The sequence below is a fragment of the Eulemur rufifrons genome, chromosome 8 (assembly GCF_041146395.1).
Source record: "Eulemur rufifrons isolate Redbay chromosome 8, OSU_ERuf_1, whole genome shotgun sequence".
Classification (NCBI taxonomy): domain Eukaryota; kingdom Metazoa; phylum Chordata; class Mammalia; order Primates; family Lemuridae; genus Eulemur; species Eulemur rufifrons.
Genome location: NC_090990.1, coordinates 110,775,143 through 110,793,790, shown reverse-complemented (window position 1 = coordinate 110,793,790; position 18,648 = coordinate 110,775,143). Strand labels below are relative to the sequence as shown.

At 34.6% G+C, this 18,648-nt stretch overlaps 1 protein-coding gene across 4 annotated transcripts in view; it reads left to right on the top strand.

Moving 5' to 3' along the window:
- SYCP1 (synaptonemal complex protein 1) overlaps window positions 1-18,240 on the top strand; it is a 101,620-nt gene extending 83,380 nt beyond the window's left edge. For 2 of the 4 annotated variants that reach the window (XM_069478938.1, XM_069478937.1), the window contains 6 exons: window positions 1,131-1,190; window positions 6,900-7,073; window positions 10,513-10,518; window positions 14,532-14,675; window positions 17,561-17,650; window positions 17,747-17,884. In XM_069478938.1, the coding sequence (XP_069335039.1) occupies window positions 1,131-1,190; window positions 6,900-7,073; window positions 10,513-10,518; window positions 14,532-14,675; window positions 17,561-17,650; window positions 17,747-17,884 (612 nt within the window). Of the gene's footprint in view, window positions 1-1,130; window positions 1,191-6,899; window positions 7,078-10,512; window positions 10,519-14,531; window positions 14,676-15,197; window positions 15,304-17,560; window positions 17,651-17,746 lie in introns of all 4 variants that reach the window. The other 2 variants (XR_011234521.1, XR_011234522.1) reach the window with 2 other exon arrangements.
- Window positions 18,241-18,648: the final 408 nt, after the last annotated feature.

Here is an 18,648-nt window from a genome sequence, read left to right as displayed (position 1 = left end):
GTATGTATTCTAACTGAATATTGAATATGAAAGTCAGTGCAGTATTGCTAGTTTATAGAATATACTTTTTCCTAGAAGACAGCGTTATAGCCTCTTAAAGTAGACCCCAACTGTCACTATAACTGAAGAGCAAGCATTGGCGGGGGTGATAAGATGCATAATAATGATATTAATACTATTACATCAGCTTACCACCATCTTCTTTCATGGTGAAGTGAGTACTCTGGTTAGGAGCAATACTGTGGGAGAGATAACAGGGTGTGCACAAGGCATTCAGTGACAGTAGATATTAGCAAAGGTATCATGGGCAGACAAGGCAAGTTTTATTGCCGAAAGTTCTGCACATTGGGAAACTTTCTCTTCTCTGAGATCTTTAAAGCTTCCTGGGGCTGTAAACAGTTCTGTTCTTCAGATGGCTGTCATATTATAGGCCTGCTACATATTCATTTCTGTAGGCCAGGCTTAAGTTTTCTTTTTTCCTACTGAAAAATTTTATAGATTAGCATATTACACTTTCTACTCTGGCCACAACTCTCTTTTCTATTTTTATCTTGACTACTTCTATACATAAACCCTATTCCTCAGCAAAAGTTATGTATTATTTCTTAAGTATTGTATGCTTTTCTATATTTATGTGATTATTTTGGTTTCTCAGCTTTTTCTTTTTATCCCTCATCTCTATCTCATGTTGAAAGCTTATTCATTATTCAAAAATCCAACTGAAATGCACCTTTTCTTAACATACAGGGAAAAAGCTGATTCTGCCTTTAAAGGCTCATAGTGTTTTAGATCTCTTTACAACACTTCCCACTTTAGTTGTATCTCTCACTCTAAAATCTGGTCCATCCACTTCATTTTATAAACAAGAAAGTTAAGAGACTTATTCAAGATTCCACAGGTACCCAGTAGAGATATATTAGAATAAAAAGAAAAGATAATTGAAACCAAATAGCACCTCTGTAGAAAGGAATTAATTTATTTGTCTTTTTTCTTTTTATTATTTTATAAGATTGAGAGGTTAGTCGTCTTTCTTTGTTAATACTTATTAGGAAAGATTTTGATAATAAGAACATTTATTTGGAATAATAGTAATGATTATGTTGTATGTACTTGATATTCATTTTTAATAGGAAAAACTCAAAACAGAGGCAAAAGAAAACATAGTTACTCTCAAAGGAAAAAAAGACAAGGTAAGAGTATATAATTTTTATAGTTTTCTTTACAACCAATTTATTTTTTAACATCTTAGAGATAATTTTTTATAAGCAGGAAAATATTTTAAATATATCATACAATTTCATTTCCTAAATTGTTTCTTGCTATTAATTTAAAAGCATTAACTAAAAATTTAAAAACATTTGTCATTTAGAGAATTGGAAATGATTTCAGTCTTTCTTTATAATTTTTACTGCAGTATTAAATTAGGCACTTCTGTGTTTCTCTCTTGAAAAATTTACAATATTGGAGACAAAATATTTTCATAAAAATGCTAAAGCTTAAATTTTGTTTACGTCTAATTTTGGGTTTAGAAGGGGCTTAATAAATGACATACTGTTTTCCTCACTTAAGTTCTGAACCAATTGAGAAAGACAAAGGAGAACCAAAATAATATCTTTATTGTTGATAACTAATATTAGCTTATATTTAAAAGCAAGAGGATCTCTTATTCCTGAAATTCCCAATTAGACAGACTTACTCTTTCAAAGGTAGAGCTTGTCTGGGACAGGTTTACCCATTTGATGGCCTGCTCTTGTAAAACTTATGGCATAAAGGAGTAGAGCAGAATGAATGTGTGCTGGTTCTCAAGAAGAGGAGTAAGGAAGGGACTAAACTATATGTGTCATTTCTCCTTTCCTTCCAAATTCACCAATCACATTAAGTCATTGTTCCTCCCCTAAGGAAGCAGAGAGAGGTTAGGAATGTTACCTTAGGTTGTTCCCTACATGTGGAAGGAAGCACTAGTTACAGGGGAGAGTACTCCTCAGCCTCTAACCTATTTGATGATACAGGATTGTTGCAGGAAGAATTTGATTTAACCAATTTTTGGTTAAAATGATTAAGCATTTTCTTTATACACAGTGATATAGTCTCCTAAGTCCCCACAGAGTTTGCTCTGATTATAGTTAAACTGAAAATGATACTCAGAATAGTCTGGAAAAAGTTCACTTGTTAGGTATAGACAGTACTACAATTTTGTTAAATTTAAGTTCGAAGAAAGAGAATAAGGAAAGAAATATTGAACCTGTGAGTGAATATTGAGTGTTTCGTATGTTCTAGATACTGTGCTACACATTTGAAAACATTATATTTGGAGAAATTATCATCATCGTAATAAAATTAGCCAGCAGGGTTAGATATAGTCTTTTTTTTTTTTTGAGACAGAGTCTCGCTTTGTTGCCCGGGCTAGAGTGAGCATCAGTCTAGCTCACAGCAGCCTCAAACTCCTGGACTTAAGCGATCCTACTGCCTCAGCCTCCCGAGTAGCTGGGACTACAGGCATGTGCCACCATGCCCGGCTAATTTTTTGTATATATATATATATATTTTAGTTGTCCATATAATTTCTTTCTATTTTTAGTAGAGACGGGGTCTCACTCTTGCTCAGGCTAGTCTCGAACTCCTGACCTCGAGCGATCCACCCCGCCTCGGCCTCCCAGAGTGCTAGGGTTACAGGCGTGAGCCACCACTCCCGGCCGGGTTAGATATAGTCTTAAGGAAGTACCTGATGAATAAGCACGCTAGTTAATCTCTAATATTCTTTTTTAAATATAGAATGTGTTCATATTATGAAAGTATGTATTATATATTCTTATAGAGATGTTTTGATTCATATATAATTCTCATTATTTGTAACTGTTATCAAGTAGATTAGTAAATTTCATATATTTTATCTGGGGGTCTGAATATATATGTTACAAAGTAAAAAAATGAAATAAAGAAATTTAACTAGACAAAATTTCTTTTGTCTTGCTGTACTTTATTCTAACTACTGAAATGCAAGCCTTATATGTAATAATCATTAAATTTACCAAATATTTCTGAGTTTGAGCAAGTTACTTAACTTCTTCATACCTCTTAGTTACCTTATCTATAAAGGGATAAATAATAGTAGCTACCTCCTAAAGTTGTTTTGAGGATTAAATGAGATGATATTTGTAAAGTATTTAAAATAGTGTGTGGCATATAGTAAATGCCATGTAAGTGTTTGTTTAAAAAATACAACCGAGAAAATTGTGAATTTTCTGTATATATGCATCACTGGAAAAGTAACATTCAGAAAAAAATATACCTTGTAAGGAAGTACATATGTTTCCATCATGTATTCTGAAGAGGGATAGTTCAGTATTGAACATTTTCTTTTAGGCTACCAGGGAAATGTCAATTCTCAGATATGGCCACAAGGTGGTGCAGTGAGTTTAAATTGCCATTCTCAGGACTATTGGGAGGAAAAATTTGTCCATGAAAGCAGTTACATGTTGTAAGTTCCAAGGGGTGACCCCTGATGAATCCAGGGAGCAGAAAATAATTCGCTTTAATCAAAATTGTGTCATCAGCTATGATGGAGAAATATGTAGGAAAAAGGAGACAGAAATTCAACTCTGAAAAAATGCTACCCAAAATACCTGTTGGAAAAGGATTATGAAATGACCGATCATCTCATTAGCTCCAGATCATCTCATTAGCTGCAGATCATCTTATTAGCGCCTTGATTTTATAGATGGATATATTTAAGCCTGGAGATAGTTGGAGATTTACTCAAAATCACCTGGAAAGATAGTAAAAGATTCAGGAGAAAAGAACATATTCTGTACTTGGATTCTAGTTTAATGTTTTTTTAAAGTACACGGAATTGCCTCTTATACCTTATGCCTTCCTAATTTAAACTTACTGCAAGTTTAACCTCAATGCTTTTGAAGTATTGTTCTTGAAGCCTCCCTTATTTGATGCTCCGTTCTTTCATGTGAGTGATTGCCTTGATTGTATTCATGGAGTTGGTGGTCACCAAAGGAGGTGGTAAAATAGAAAGTGATGAACATGGGTTTCATATAGGATCCCACTAAAGCTACTATTATTAGCTTTTATTAGAAAGGTAGACTGGTTGCTTAAAGAAGCTGAATACAATGGTAGAGTGAAAGAGAGCTGAGGAAATTGAGTGGAAATAATGTCTAAATATTTAGAGTAAATTTGCAATTTGTTTACTTTTAGAATTGAAGCAAATAGCCATTTTATGATTTTTTTCCTGAAAATTTCTCTCATTCTTTATGTTCGTAATTTTTTTCTCCCTGTTTTTGGAGTCAAGTAAGGCTGGTAGATAGAGAAAGGCTAATATTTTTATACGTAAGAGAGAGGAAGTATCAATGCATGAAAGAGAATGAATGAAAATGAAAATAGTCAAACTGACCTACAGTCCTCCGCCATACCAACTGAGCTATTGAAGGATTTTTAATTGATTAATGAATAAAGTCTCAGGTTACACAATCAATACACACAAATCAGAGGCATTCATATATGCCAATAACAGTCAATCAGAGAACCAAATTAAAGACTCAGTACCCTTCAAAATAGCAACAAAGAAAATAAAATATCTAGGAATATATTTAACTAAAGAGGTAAAGGACCTCTGTAGGGAGAACTATGAAACACTGAGGAAGGAAATAGCAGAACATGTAAATAGGTGGAAAACCATACCATGCTCGTGGATCAGAAGAATCAACATTGTTAAAATGTCTATACTACCCAAAGTGATCTACAGATTCAATGCAATCCCTATTAAATTACCAACATCATTTTTCACAGATATAGAAAAAATAATTATACACTTTGTATGGAATCAGAGAAGACCCCGTATAGCAAAAGCAATTTTAAGTAATAAAAACAAAATGGGAGGTATTAATTTGCCAGACTTCAAACTATACTACAAGGCTGTGGTTCTTAAAACTGCCTGGTATTGGCACAAGTGCAGGGACACAGACCAGTGGAACAGAACAGAAAATCCAAATATAAAACCATCCTTATATAGACATCTAATCTTTGACAAAGCAGACAAAAACATACTGTGGGGACAAGAATCCCTATTCAATAAATGGTGCTGGGAAAATTGGATAGCCACATGTAGAAGACTGAAATAGGACCCACAGCTTTCACCTCTCACAAAAATCAAATCACGGTGGATAACAGACTTAAACCTTAGGTGTGAAACAATCAGAATTCTAGAAGAAAATGTAGGAAAGACTCTTACAGATATTGGCCTGGGCAAAGAATTTATGAAGAAGACCCCTAAGGCAACCACAGCAACAACAAAAATAGATGAATGGGACCTGATTAAATTTAAAAGCTTCTGCACAGCCAAAGAAACAGTCACGAGAATAAACAGACCACCTACAGAATGGGAAAAAATTTTCGCATGCAACACATCAGATAAAGGACTGATAACAAGAATCTATTTAGAACTCAGGAAAATCAGCAAGAAAAAAATTAAACAACCCTATCAAAAAGTGGGCAAACGACATGAATAGAAATTTTTCAAAAGAAGATGTAAGAATGGCTAACAAACATATGAAAAAATGCTCAACATCCCTAATCATCAGAGAAATGCAAATCAAAACCACAATGAGATATCACTTAACTCCAGTGAGAATGGCCTTTATCAAAAAGTCCCAAAACAACACATGTTGGCGCGGATGCAGAGAGACAGGAACACTCATACACTGCTGGTGGGACTGCAAACTAGTGCAACCCCTGTGGAAAGCATTATGGAGATACCTTAAACAGATTCAAATACACCTACCATTCGATCCAGCAATCCCATTATTGGGCATCTACCCAAAGGAACAAAAGTCATTCTATGACAAAGACACCTGTACCCGAATGTTTATAGCAGCACAATTCACAATAGCAAAGATGTGGAAACAACCCAAATGCCCATCAATTCATGAATGGATTAGTAAATTATGATATATGTATACCATGGAGTATTACTCAGCTATAAGAAATAATAGTGATACATCTCTTTTGTTCTCCTGGAGAGAGTTGGAACCCATTCTATTAAGTGAAGTATCCCAAGAATGGAAAAAGAAGCATCACATGTACTCACCAGAAAATTGGTTTCCCTGATCATCACCTAAATGCACATTGGGGAATGATACCAACTGGATATCAGACTGAGGTGGGGGGTGGGGGGAGGGGATGAGTGTATGCCTACATGATGAGTGCGTTGTGCACCATCTGGGGAATGGTCACGCTTGAAGGTGCTGACTCGGGGAGGGGGGGTGGGAGGAGGGGATGGGTGTACCTACATGATGAGTGCAATGCGCACTGTCTGGGGAACCGCACGCTTGGAGCTCTGACTCGTGGGGATAGGCAGTACATGGGCAACGTATGTAACCTGAACTTTTGTCCCCCCATAATAAGCTGAAATTAAAAAAAAAAAAGAATTCATAATATAGTGTGGTCAGAGCAAGTTTGCTTCTCAACACAGAACATCTCTTGAGCAATAAAATATGTGCCATTCTTCTATTAAAAAAAAAAGAAAGAAAATGAAAATAAATTGCTCTCTGGCTCTTTTAGGCTATTGGAGCGAACCACAGATTAAGGCTTTTTACCACTAGGAATAGAGATTTGTGTTTTAGAGAATTCTTAACTGTTGGTGAAATAGAGAGTTGAGATATCTTATTTCTGTGAAGACAGAGAGGGGCAGATACCATTTTCATCTTAAATGGGCAAGTAAAGTGATAAAGAGAATTAATACAATTTATTCAGACTTATCTAATCAGTAATGAATTTGGGAGTAAATTCTAGTTTATTTCAGTGTTAATTCTACTAGTTGCTGTGTTTTAAAGAAATAAATAATTAAAATGACATTTAATGATGGTTTTATTCACTTTTGTTATTCAATGCAGAAAACACAGACATCTTTGTTGGAAACACCTGAAACTAGTTATCGGAAAATTGATTCTAAAGCAGCTACTTCACAAAATATATCTCGAAATTTCACATCAGTTGATCATGGCAAATCCAAAGATAGAAGAGACTATCTGTGGACATCTGCCAAAAGTACTTTATCTACACCAAAGGTTGGTGTCTAAAATTTCCAATATAGTAATTTTTTAATAAAAAAAAGAAGGTTCTGGTGTCAGCATATGTCTGGTATCTCACACATACACACATGCATACACACACAACACCCAAAACTAGTTTGATGAAAGTTTCAACTTTTTTGTGGTATCAGCATGAAATGGTTTTACTTCTTTCTCTCACTGTCCACAAATTAATGGCATGTTTGGGCAGATTCTATAAGTTGCTGGTCATTTGCCAATGCATAAGTCCCTGGTGTGGGAAATCTGGTTCTGAATTGACATTTTACAGTATCACCCCAGTTTCCTCACTTTGCTGTTTACCCTCACATCATCTTGCTGCTAGAGTCCTTTACTTAACAGTCATCTTGGAGGAGTTGCCACTAGCAAGGTGGCTCAATTCTATCTTACACATATCCATTTAATCCATGGGGAAGTCATACAACTTTGCCATGCTAAATGGCAGTGCAGAATGGTTTATGTTGACCCCTTTCTCCTCTCTGCTATTTATCTCTCTTAAATTTCCTTTTCATCTGGTCAGCTAAATATAAAGACAGATAAACAAATTGGCTGTCCAGGTTCAATATCTAACTAGGGAATGCAATGTCAGTCTTCCCTTCTTATGGGCACCCCTAGTCGTCTTTATAAGTATACTCTTGGAGTTCCTGCCTCACTTGTTTTGGGAGTTGCAGGAAAAAGTATCTCAACCTGTCTCCATCCCTCTAAACTAATATTTTATGCTTTTTCCCTCACAATTTTCTTAAGATAACTGGGAAGGAGAGAAGTGTTTGTTGATTATAGGGGTTGTTCTATCACTTTTTAATAAGTCCTGGAGAAGGATCTGGCCTCAATCATAGGTCACTCTTTAAAATATGGATTATTAGCACTTTTCTCCTGGCTTTGTGTCCCAGTTGCAAATTCCAGAGCAAAAGGAAGAGTCCCACTCATATCCTGGTAAGTATACACACAGTATTCTGTATCTTGTGAAAATTATGAAAATTAGTATATTATATAGCTTAGAGAAGTTTTTATATAAAATTATTCCATTTTATTTATTACAGTTTTATTTATTTCATATTTAAAATATGAAATGATTTCTATGATTCTCTATTAAAGAATAACCTGAACTTTTAATTGAAATGTTTCTAAGAAAAATGCACACATCTTAAATATTCAACTTGAATTTTCACAAACAAAACATAACCTTATAACCAGCACCCAGATTAAAATACAGAATATTGCTATCTATCGCCTCTTGTTCCACCTTCCGATCACTAGTCCCTCTACCAAGGCCAATTGCTATCTCAACTTCTAATACTAGATGTACCTGTTTTTGCATTTTCTACAAATGGAATCATACAGTATGTATTTTTGCCTGGCCTTCTTTCATTTAATTTTATGTTTGTGGGACTTGTCCATATTGTTGCTTGAAGCTGTGGACTATTTTTATTTTTATATAGTATTCCATTGTGTGACTATACCACATTTTATTGATCTATTGTATTATTAATGGAAATTTGGGTAGTTTCTAGATTCGACTTTTATGAATAGTGTTGTTTCAAAAATTCTAGTACCTGACATGTACACATTTTGGTTGAGTATGTGCCTAGGAGTGAAGTTGCTGAGTTTTTGGGTTATACATATGTTTCATTTTAGTACACACTGTCGTGGGGGTGTGTGTGTTTTAGTGATTGCACCAATTTACATTATAGCCAGCAGCGAATGAGAGTTCTAGTTGCTCCACATCCTTTCCACCACGTGGTATTTTTTATCTGTTTTATTTTAGCCATTCTGGTGGGTGGGGTCACCTTACTTTTTTTTTAAATAAACTTTTTACTTTGTAATTGATTTTGGATTTATGGAAAAGTGCAAAAGTGATACAGAGAATTCCTAAATAGCCCTTACCCAGTTTCCCCCATTGTTAACGTTTTACATTACTGTGGTACATTTGTCAAAACTGAGAAACTTACATGAGTACATTACTACTAACTAAACTTCAGACCTCATTCGTACTTCATAGTTTTTCCATTAATGTTCTCTTTTTGTTCAAGGATCCAATCCAGGGTACCAAATTGCATTGAATTGTCACCTTTCCCTATTCTTGATCTTAATTTTTAATGAAAGCATTTTCAGCTATAAATTTCTCTCTAAGCATTGATTTCACTGTATCCCATAAATTTTGGTATGTCATATTTTCATTTTTATTCATCTCAAAGTACTTTGTAATTTCCTTGTGATTTATTCTTTGACCCTTGGTTATAAAGAAGTGTGTTGTATTCACGTATTTTGAATCTTGTAAATATCCATTTGGTTGGTTAATAGTGTTGTTAAAGTGTCCTATTTACTTGCTTATCTTCTTTCCAGTTGTTCTACTTACTACTGAAGGTAGAGTATTAAAGTCCCTGACTATTATTGTTGAACTGTCTATTTTTCTCAGCTTTTGGTTCATATATTTCAGGATCTGATGTTAGGTAATATGTGTTTATAACTGTTATATTTTCTTGATGGATTGACCCTTTCACCTTTATAAAAAAATCCTTCTTTATCTCAATTTTTGTTTGATATTAGTCTAGCCACTTCAGATCTCTTTTGCTTCTTGTTTGCATGGTGTATCTTTTCCTACCCTTTTATTTTCAACCTATTTGTGTCATTGAATTTATTTATTTTTATTATTTATTTATTTAAAACATCAAGGCCTTTATTATTTCACAGTGAGAGACAGGCAGGTGCAGGTTTGGGTGATTGAGACTGAACAAATCACTCTGAAGTGTCACATGTAGACTAAAAAAAACTGTCCACAAAGAAGAGAAACCTTTCCTGGAATGCCCCAGAAGATACCAACTCAGATGTTCTTGCCACAGCTGTGTAATACCCACACCTAAAGCCATCAATGAGGAATAAAATTAGGGTCCCCCCAAAGGGATCAGTCTCAATATGATTCCCTTCAGAGAATGAGAAAGGGACCATAGTCTGCCTTCCCTAAGCACAGTGGGGGAGACTTGACATACGCCATGGGATCTTGCCAGCTAGTAGAGAATAGATGGTGTGGGCCAGGCGTGGTGGCTCACGCCTATAATCCTAGCACTCTGGGAGGCCAAGGTGGGAGGATCACTTGAGCTCAGGAGTTTGAAACCAACATGAACAAGACCGAGATCTGTCTCTACTTAAAATAGAAAAAAATTAGCTGGCCGTGGTGGTGCACGCCTGTAGTCCTAGCTACTGGGGAGGCTGAGGCAGGAGAATTGCTTGAGCCCAGGAGTTTGAGGTAGAGCAAGACTCTGTCTCACAGAAAAAGAAAAAAAGAGAATAGATGTTGTGGTACCCAGCATCTGACATGGCTCCAGTGACCCATGTCCTTTGGTACTCAAGCCCCTGTGTAATCCTTTCCCCTTGACTGTAGGCTGGACCCAGTGACTTGCTTCTAACAAATAGAATGTAGCCAAAGGTGATGGGATCTCCCTTCTGTGATCAGGTTACAAATGACTGATTTGTCTTGTTGGTATTCTCTAAAGCTTTGATGAAACAAGCTACCATTTTAGAAAGGCCCATGTGGCAGGGAAGTACAGATGGTCTCTGACCAAAAGAACAGAGAGGCCCTGAGTCCAACAGCCCAGAGAACTGAATACTGCCAACAACTATGTTAATGAGGTTGGAAGCAGATCCTTCCCCAGTTGAACCTTTAGGTGATTATACCCTCAGCTGACACCTTGATGTCAGCCTTCTGAGAAAACCTGAAATAAAGGACACAGCTAGGCTGCACCCAGATTTCTGACCTATAGAGATGGTGAGATAATGAATACTGTTGTTTTAAGCTACTAAGTTTTGGGTGATTTGTTACACTGCAGTAGGTAACTAATAAAAATGGATTCTGCAACAGCAAACAGCCGTGATATAATGCTGCCTAGGATTCCAGTAGCTGTGGGTAGAGGCTTTCCCACATTTGTTGCCCTTGTTCTCTCTCTGTTGTGAATTCTCTGGTGATTAAAAGGGGAGGGGGGGCACTGAAGAGACATAGACTGGCTGAATGGCTAAAAAGATACAAATCAAGTATTTACTGTCTCCAGGAAACACATCTAACCCACAAGGCCTCATTCAGACTCAAGGTAAAGGGATGGAAAACAATATTCCATGGAAATGGAAAACACAAGACAGCTGGTGTTGCCATTCTCACATAAGATAAGATAGACTTCAAAGCAACAAAAGTAAAGACAAAGACAGTTTAATGGTGAACAATTCAACAAGAAGACATAACAATCCTAAATATCTATGCACCTAACACAGGTGTGCCTGGATCTAAACAAAATGATAAACAGCAGCATGTGTCATTGAATTTAAAATATATCTTTTATTAGCAGCATATAGTTGGATCAGGCTTTTTTTCAGCATTTGTTCTGTCAATCTCTGCCTTTTGATTGAAGTGTCTAATTTATTTGTATTTAATATAATTACTGATAAGGTAGGATTTACTTCTACCATTTGTTATTTGTTTTCTATGTGTTCTCATGTCTTTGTTCATTTGTTTCTCCTAATATCTTTTTTTTAAGTAGATACTATCTACTGTGATATTTTAATTCTTTTGTTTTTTGCTGTATTTTGGACTTATTTTCTTAGTGATGGCCTTGAGGATTATAATTAACACCTTAACTTAAAATGACCTAGTTTGAATTCATATTAATGTAATTTCAATAGTATACAAAAACTTTGCTCTAATATAGCTTCATTCCAACCCCCTCTTTTGTGCTGTTATTGTCATAAAAATCACACATTCATATATTGTAAGCCTGACAAAGTATTATAATTATTGCTTTATGTGTTTATGTTTTAAACCACATAGGAAAAGAGTTATCAACAAAGATATGTTTATGTTATCTTTTATAGATACCTATGCAGTTATCTTTACCAGTGCTCTTTATTTCTTCATGTGGACTCAAGACTAGTATTCTTCTATTTCAGACCAAAGGACTCCCTTTAGTATTTCTTGTAGGGAAGGTGACAGATTTTCTCAGTTTTTGTGTATCTAGGCATGTCTTAATTTCTCCTTCATTTTTTGAAAGATAGTTTCGCTGAATATAGAATTCTTTCTTGACAATTCCTTTTCTTTAAGCACTTTGAATATGTCAGCCCATGACCTTCTGGACTGTATGGTATCTGATGAGAAATTAGCTGTTAATATTATTAAGGATCCCTTGTACATGAGGATTTGCTTCTATCTTGCTGCTTTCAAGATTATCTTTGGCTTCGGACAGTTTGATTATAATATGTCTAGGTATGGTTCTTTTAGAGTTTAGCCTACTTGGAGTTTGTTGAGCTGTTTAAATGTATAGATTGATGTTTTCATCAAATTTGGGAGGTTTCAGCTATTATTTTTTTCAAATATTCCTTTTGTCCTTTCTCTGCTCTTCTTCAGTAACTTTCATTGTGTGAATGTTCATGTGTTCGCCAGTAGACACAAGTCTCTGAGGCTGTTTGCTTTTCTTCACTCTTTTCCTATTCCTAAGACTGAATAATATCAAAGAACTATATTTGGCTTCATGGATCCTTTCTTTTGCTTGCCCACATCTACTGTTGAGCCCCTCTAGTGAATTTTTCATTTCAGTTATTATACTTTTTAATTTCAGAATTTCTATTTGGTTCTTTTGATAATTTCTATCTCTTTATTGATATTCCATATGGGGAGACATTACTTTCATGTTTTCCTTTAGCTCTTTAGACATGATTTTCTTTAGTTCTCTGGATATATTAAAAATGACTGACTCTAAATCTTTTTCTAGTAAGTCCAATGTCTGGGCTTCCTTAGGAAAAATTTCTATTGTTTGCTTTTCCTTGTCTCTATAGGCTATACTTTCTTGTTTCATTCCATGTCTCATAATTTTTTTTTGTTGAAAACTGATATTTAAAAAAATATAATGATAATTCTGGAAATTAGATTCTCCCCTAACCCAATGGTTTATTGTTTTTTCTTCTTTAGTTGTTATTGTTTGTTTAGTAATTTTTCTAAACTAATTCTGAAAATTTTATACTCTTGTGATTGAAACTGGTCTCTACTTGATTAGCTTAGTGTTCAGCTAATGTTTGGACAGAAATTTCCTTAAATCAATAAATTTCTCAATCTTTGCTAAGGGTCTTTTTGTGTGTATGAGGGCATACCTTCAATATTTAGCCACACAGTTGGCAAATCTACCTTAGCTTTCAAATTCCTGCTTGTACCAGAACCTCAGTATAAGCCAGCGGTGAGAGCTTATGGCCTTCTCAGGTCTTTCCTGAACTTGTATACAGCCCTACACATATGTGTGGGCTTCTGTATTTCCAGGAATATTTCAGAGAATTTCTTAGCCCCTATGGATATCTCATTTTCTAGCTTTCCTTTTAAGGTTTTTGGTTAGTCCTTTGTTTGCCCTGTTAATCACTGCCTCAGGTTACTGCAAAGTTAAAACACATTCTTGTAATTGTTTTTCACAAATGCTGCCCCCTACCTCACACACACACTAAAGAGAAGGCCTTTTTCACTGAGTGAGTTCTCTGGTTGAATATAATCAGCTTTGTAAGTGGGATCTTTCAGAGACCCATCAGACAGATCAAAACATGACAAATCTTCAGGAGTAAAGCTTTGAAAGAGCTTCAGTTCTGTTCTGTTCTGTCTGGTGGTTGCCAGGTTGCATCAGGAATGTGGGCTGTTATTTTTTAAGGATAACATAGAGCTGGAGAGCAGGGGATGGGATCTGGAAATGTTAAGATGTCATAAAGCTTGCTGTTCTTACAAAGGTTCAACCATTTTTTGGGGAGGGCAGAATAAATAACTCTTCAAGTTGCTGCAAGCCTTTGGTTAATTTCCAGAAGTTTGAAAAAAATCTGACTGTGCCAAATTGTACCAGTATTTTGATAGCTTTTATAGAAGAGTGAATTTTTGGAGCTCCTTACTCTACCATTTTTGCTGTTGTCATTGACTTTACTTTTAAAGATACTTCTTTAAATTATAAAAATTACAGGGTATTATGGAATCCTAAACATTGACTAATGTAAATAAATTTACCAACAAAAAAATAAGCCAATATATTTTCTTACAAAGCAATAAGGAATTTTGTGAAGAGAGCAAAGCTCACTCAGTTCTTTGTTTTTAATCATGATTAGAAAAGTTAAAGTCTCTCTTATCTTAAGATTGTTGATTACTGAAGCTGGAGTAGCTCTTTCTTTCTTTCTCTCTCTCCTTTCTTTAGCAAGTCAAAGGGAAGGACAAAGAAAGTCCACCATTGTAAATGTTTTGAAAAACATTAGAAAATTTCTGGAATCTAAAAACTTGAATTAAAATTTTATTTAAAATTTTTGCTTCATATACTTGCCAATAATAATGGAGATTTATAATTGATAAAGACAAATTATATTGAAATTATTTATTAAATCATTTTTAATAGTATATGCTTTATCTGATGTGATAATATATTATTTTTTATTTTTGGATAGGCATATACAGTGAGGACACCAACAAAAATGAAAATACATCAAAGAGAAAACAAGAATATACCCATTGAAGAGAATAACAAAAAGAGAAAAATGGTCTTTGAATTCGATATTCATTCAGATAGCTCAGAACCTAATGATCTTTTGGTAAAAATATTACAAATAATCAGTATTTATATTATTTGCATACGTTATTATCTTGATGTATATGTATAATATATGCACATAGTACCTACCATTGCAATATTGGGGGGAGGGAGCAGTGGTGCTCAGGCAGTAACTCAAGAGATGGGGAACGGCTGTAAATACAGATGAAGCTTCGCTTTCTCACTTGCAGCTCACCTCCTGCTGTATGGCCCAGTTCCTAAGTTTCATGGAAGACAATTTTTCCATGGATAGGAGGGTGAGGAGAGGTGGTTGGGGGTTCAGAGGCAGAAGTTGTGTGTCCCGGTTCCTAACAGGCCGTGGACTGGTACTGAGCTGTGGCCCAGGGATGGGGACTGCAGATTTAAAGTATACAAGAGGATATAGGTAGGTTATATGCAAATACTACGCCATTTTATATACGGGACTTGAGCATAACCAGATTTTGGTATCCACAGGGAGGTCCTAGAACCAATGTCCCATGGACACTGAAAGACAACTGTATAGAAGTGTTATTATTTCTAGTTTACAGATGAGGAAATGGAGTCAAATGAATACCTTTTTCAAAATCACATAGCTGTAAGGCATGGAGCCAAAATTTGAACACAAAAAGTCTGGTTCTGTATCCTATGTAACTCACTGTATATAGTAACTGCCAATTTAAACTACAGTTCAGATATATAAAAATGTATGAGAATTAGTAGAAAGAGCATGGTCTTTGGAATTAAACATTCTAGGGTTGTAACCCTGCTATTTTTACAGCAGTGTGAATTTAGGCCACTTTCTTAGCTGATAAAAAATTTAGAATGATTCCAAATTACTTCATTTTCTTTTTCAAAGGAGCATCAATCAATTTTGCAATACAACAAAAATATTACAATCATAGAATTACACACAATCTTTGAACTAGTCTAAAAAAGACATTTTACAGTGAGTTTCCTTGATTATAATTATCGCATGAATCTATTAGTCATTTTTGTAGTTTTCCTAGCTTATGTAGTTCAATTTTGGTGAACATTCAAATTATTATAAAAATTAAGATTTAAAAATGGATTGTTGAACATGACCCCAGGAAGATGGAATAGGAAGTGCCAGTAATCCATCTCTCCATCTAGACAACAAGTGTACTGGCATAAACTGTCTGAAGTAACTATTTTGAAACTCTGGAGTTTCATTTGAATGCTTGTAGCTTCCAGAGGCAACCTTGGCTGGTAAATTGCAGTTAACTTTGGTCAATTTCAGCCTTAAGCGTGGTAGCGGCTACCAGTCTCCTAAGGCACAGCCCCATGATAGGTAGCCATGTTCATGTTCCTTGTGTGGCTTGCTGGAGCCAGGGTGAGCAATAAAGACCTTATGTTCCAAATATCAGGGTTCAGTGTTCCAACTCCCACCGGCTGAAATGACTTCTAGAAATTTACATGGACTACACCTGTTTGGCTTCCCCCACCCCCTTTTCTCTTTTTCCATTTTAATTCTTTGGGGAGACAGGTATTTAAGGAGTAGGGCATTCAAAAACAAAAGCTAAAAGGAATTTAGAAAGCCACTGCACATACCTGGGGAAAGACACAGGCTCAGAGAAGACTGCTTACCTGACTAAATTGTGTAGCATATTCTTTAAGAGAATGGATTTTAGAGCCAAACTAACTGGATTTGAATTTCCTTCCACCTTTTACTAGCTCTATAGTCTAGGACATGTTACTTAATATTTGTGTGCCTGAGTTTCCTCACCTGTAAAATCAGGATAATAGTATACCTAATTCATAAAACTATTTGAAGCTTAAAACTAATTAAAATATGAAAAGTACTTAAAACAGTGGCTGATATATAGAAAATACTATATATGTGTTAGCTATTGTTATTTTAGAGAATTACAATATTCTTAAATTTATAATTATAATTTTTATTTTGGTAAAATACACATAACATAAAATTTACATCTTAACTATTTTTAACTGTACAGTTCAGTGTTATTAAATGTATTCATAATGTTGTATAAGCATCACCACCATCTATCTCCATAACTGTTCATTTTGTAAAATTAAAACCTTACACCCATTAAACAGTAACTCCTCATTCCACCCTCCCTGCAGCCTCTGGCAACCATCATTCTACTTTCTGTCTTTATGATTTTGACTACTCTATGTATCTTATATAAGTGGAATCATACACTATTTGTTCTTTTGTGACTAGCTTTTTTCACTTAGCATAATGTCTTCAGCTTCATCCATATTGTAGCATGTGTCAGAATTTTCTTCCTTTTTAAGGTTGAATAATTTATTGTATGTATATACTAAATTTTGATTATTCACTAATCTGTTAGTGGATACTTTGGTTGCTTCCAGGTTTCAGCTGTTTGAGTAATGCTGCTATTAACACGGGGTACATGAGCTCTTCGGATTCTGCTTTCAGTTTTTTTTTTTTTTTGGTGTATACCCAGAAATGGAGTTGCTGGATCATGGATTATATTGTAATTTTTATAGGATTATAAATGTTTATTATAAACATTTCTAGAAACTCATTTTTAGACCTTAGCAGGGGTAGGAGGAGGAGAAAAAAATGGTAGCATAAAAACTCTGGAACTGAAATAGAAATCAGTAGTAAAATGCTACTCATTATACACATCTTGTATCTCACATAGTATTTCAGGATTATATTTAATAGAATAAAAATCTAGGTCCTTGTCTGGCCAATCGAGAATTTATTTTGTTGTTGTCTTCTTTCATTGGTCATTCTTCTTTCTTTACTCTCTCCTACCTCCTTCCTTCTCTTCTCCCTTTTCCCTCCCTCTTTCTACTCTTAATTCTTCTCATATGTATATGTTAACATAATTTTAATAATATAAAAATGATAATAGCTCAACATTATATATTTTTGTATTTTTCTTCAAGAGCCTGGTTTCAGAGGAAGAGACAGTGAAAAAACTAGGCAAGAATAATAATCCACCAACTTCTCATCTTTGTGTCAGAACACCAAAACAGGTAGCACTTAAATTTTATTTCAGAAAGGAAATTTTAAAAGCTGGATATCTTTTAAAAAAAATTAAACGTTATGATTTTATTTTATTTTGTATTTAGACTCCTTCATCTCTAACAGCCCTTGGATCTTCAGTGAAGACTGGATCTGTGAGAACAATACGGGAGGACCATTGGTCTATAATTTCTAAAATGGATAGGAAAAAAAAAGTAAAGGAAGCAGAAAAGCTGTTTGTGTAGTTTCAGAAAATCAGTGTGATTAAGGAGCCTAATAACATCAAATGTATAGTTAATTTTTTATTCTTATTTTCCAAAGAGCCAAACTTTATGTGGAAATTGAGACTTTGGAAAAATATTAGCAAAAATAATTTGTTTCTTTATATTTTTGGCCTAAATTTAAAATAACTACATATTATTTGAAAACTTGTCATTATATTCAGATAATTAGATGATTATATTTGTTGTTACCTTTTCTTGTATTTGTGAAAACTGTTTTTACTAAGTTTTCAAATTTGTAAAGTTAGTCTTTGGTTGCTAGGAATACGTTGTAGAGATGTATTCTTTATTCTTTACTATTAAAATATTTTGGATGTAAATAAATGCTTCTCATTGATTCTGTGAGGTCATCTGAACAGCTAATTGTTATAACTTTGAGAATATTATTCATTTTTAAAATCTTGAGAGCATTGTATTAGAGTTTTACACTTCTGAAGCAGCTTTGATCTCTTTATTTACAAAATTGACAAGTGCCCTTTAATAGCAGGAAAAAAGGGATATATCAGTATGACTTACTGAAATACTTCATTTATACAACACTTATTTTTCTTATTTCACAATATCAAGGGGATATAAATGTTTTTGTTACATGGATACCTCGCATATTGCTTCACTTGGGGCTTTTAGTGTGCTCATTACCAGAATAGAGTTCTGGTTACCCGACAGGTAAGCTTTTACCCCTCACTGCTCTCCCACTCTCCCCCCTTTTTGTTTTCCAACATCATTTA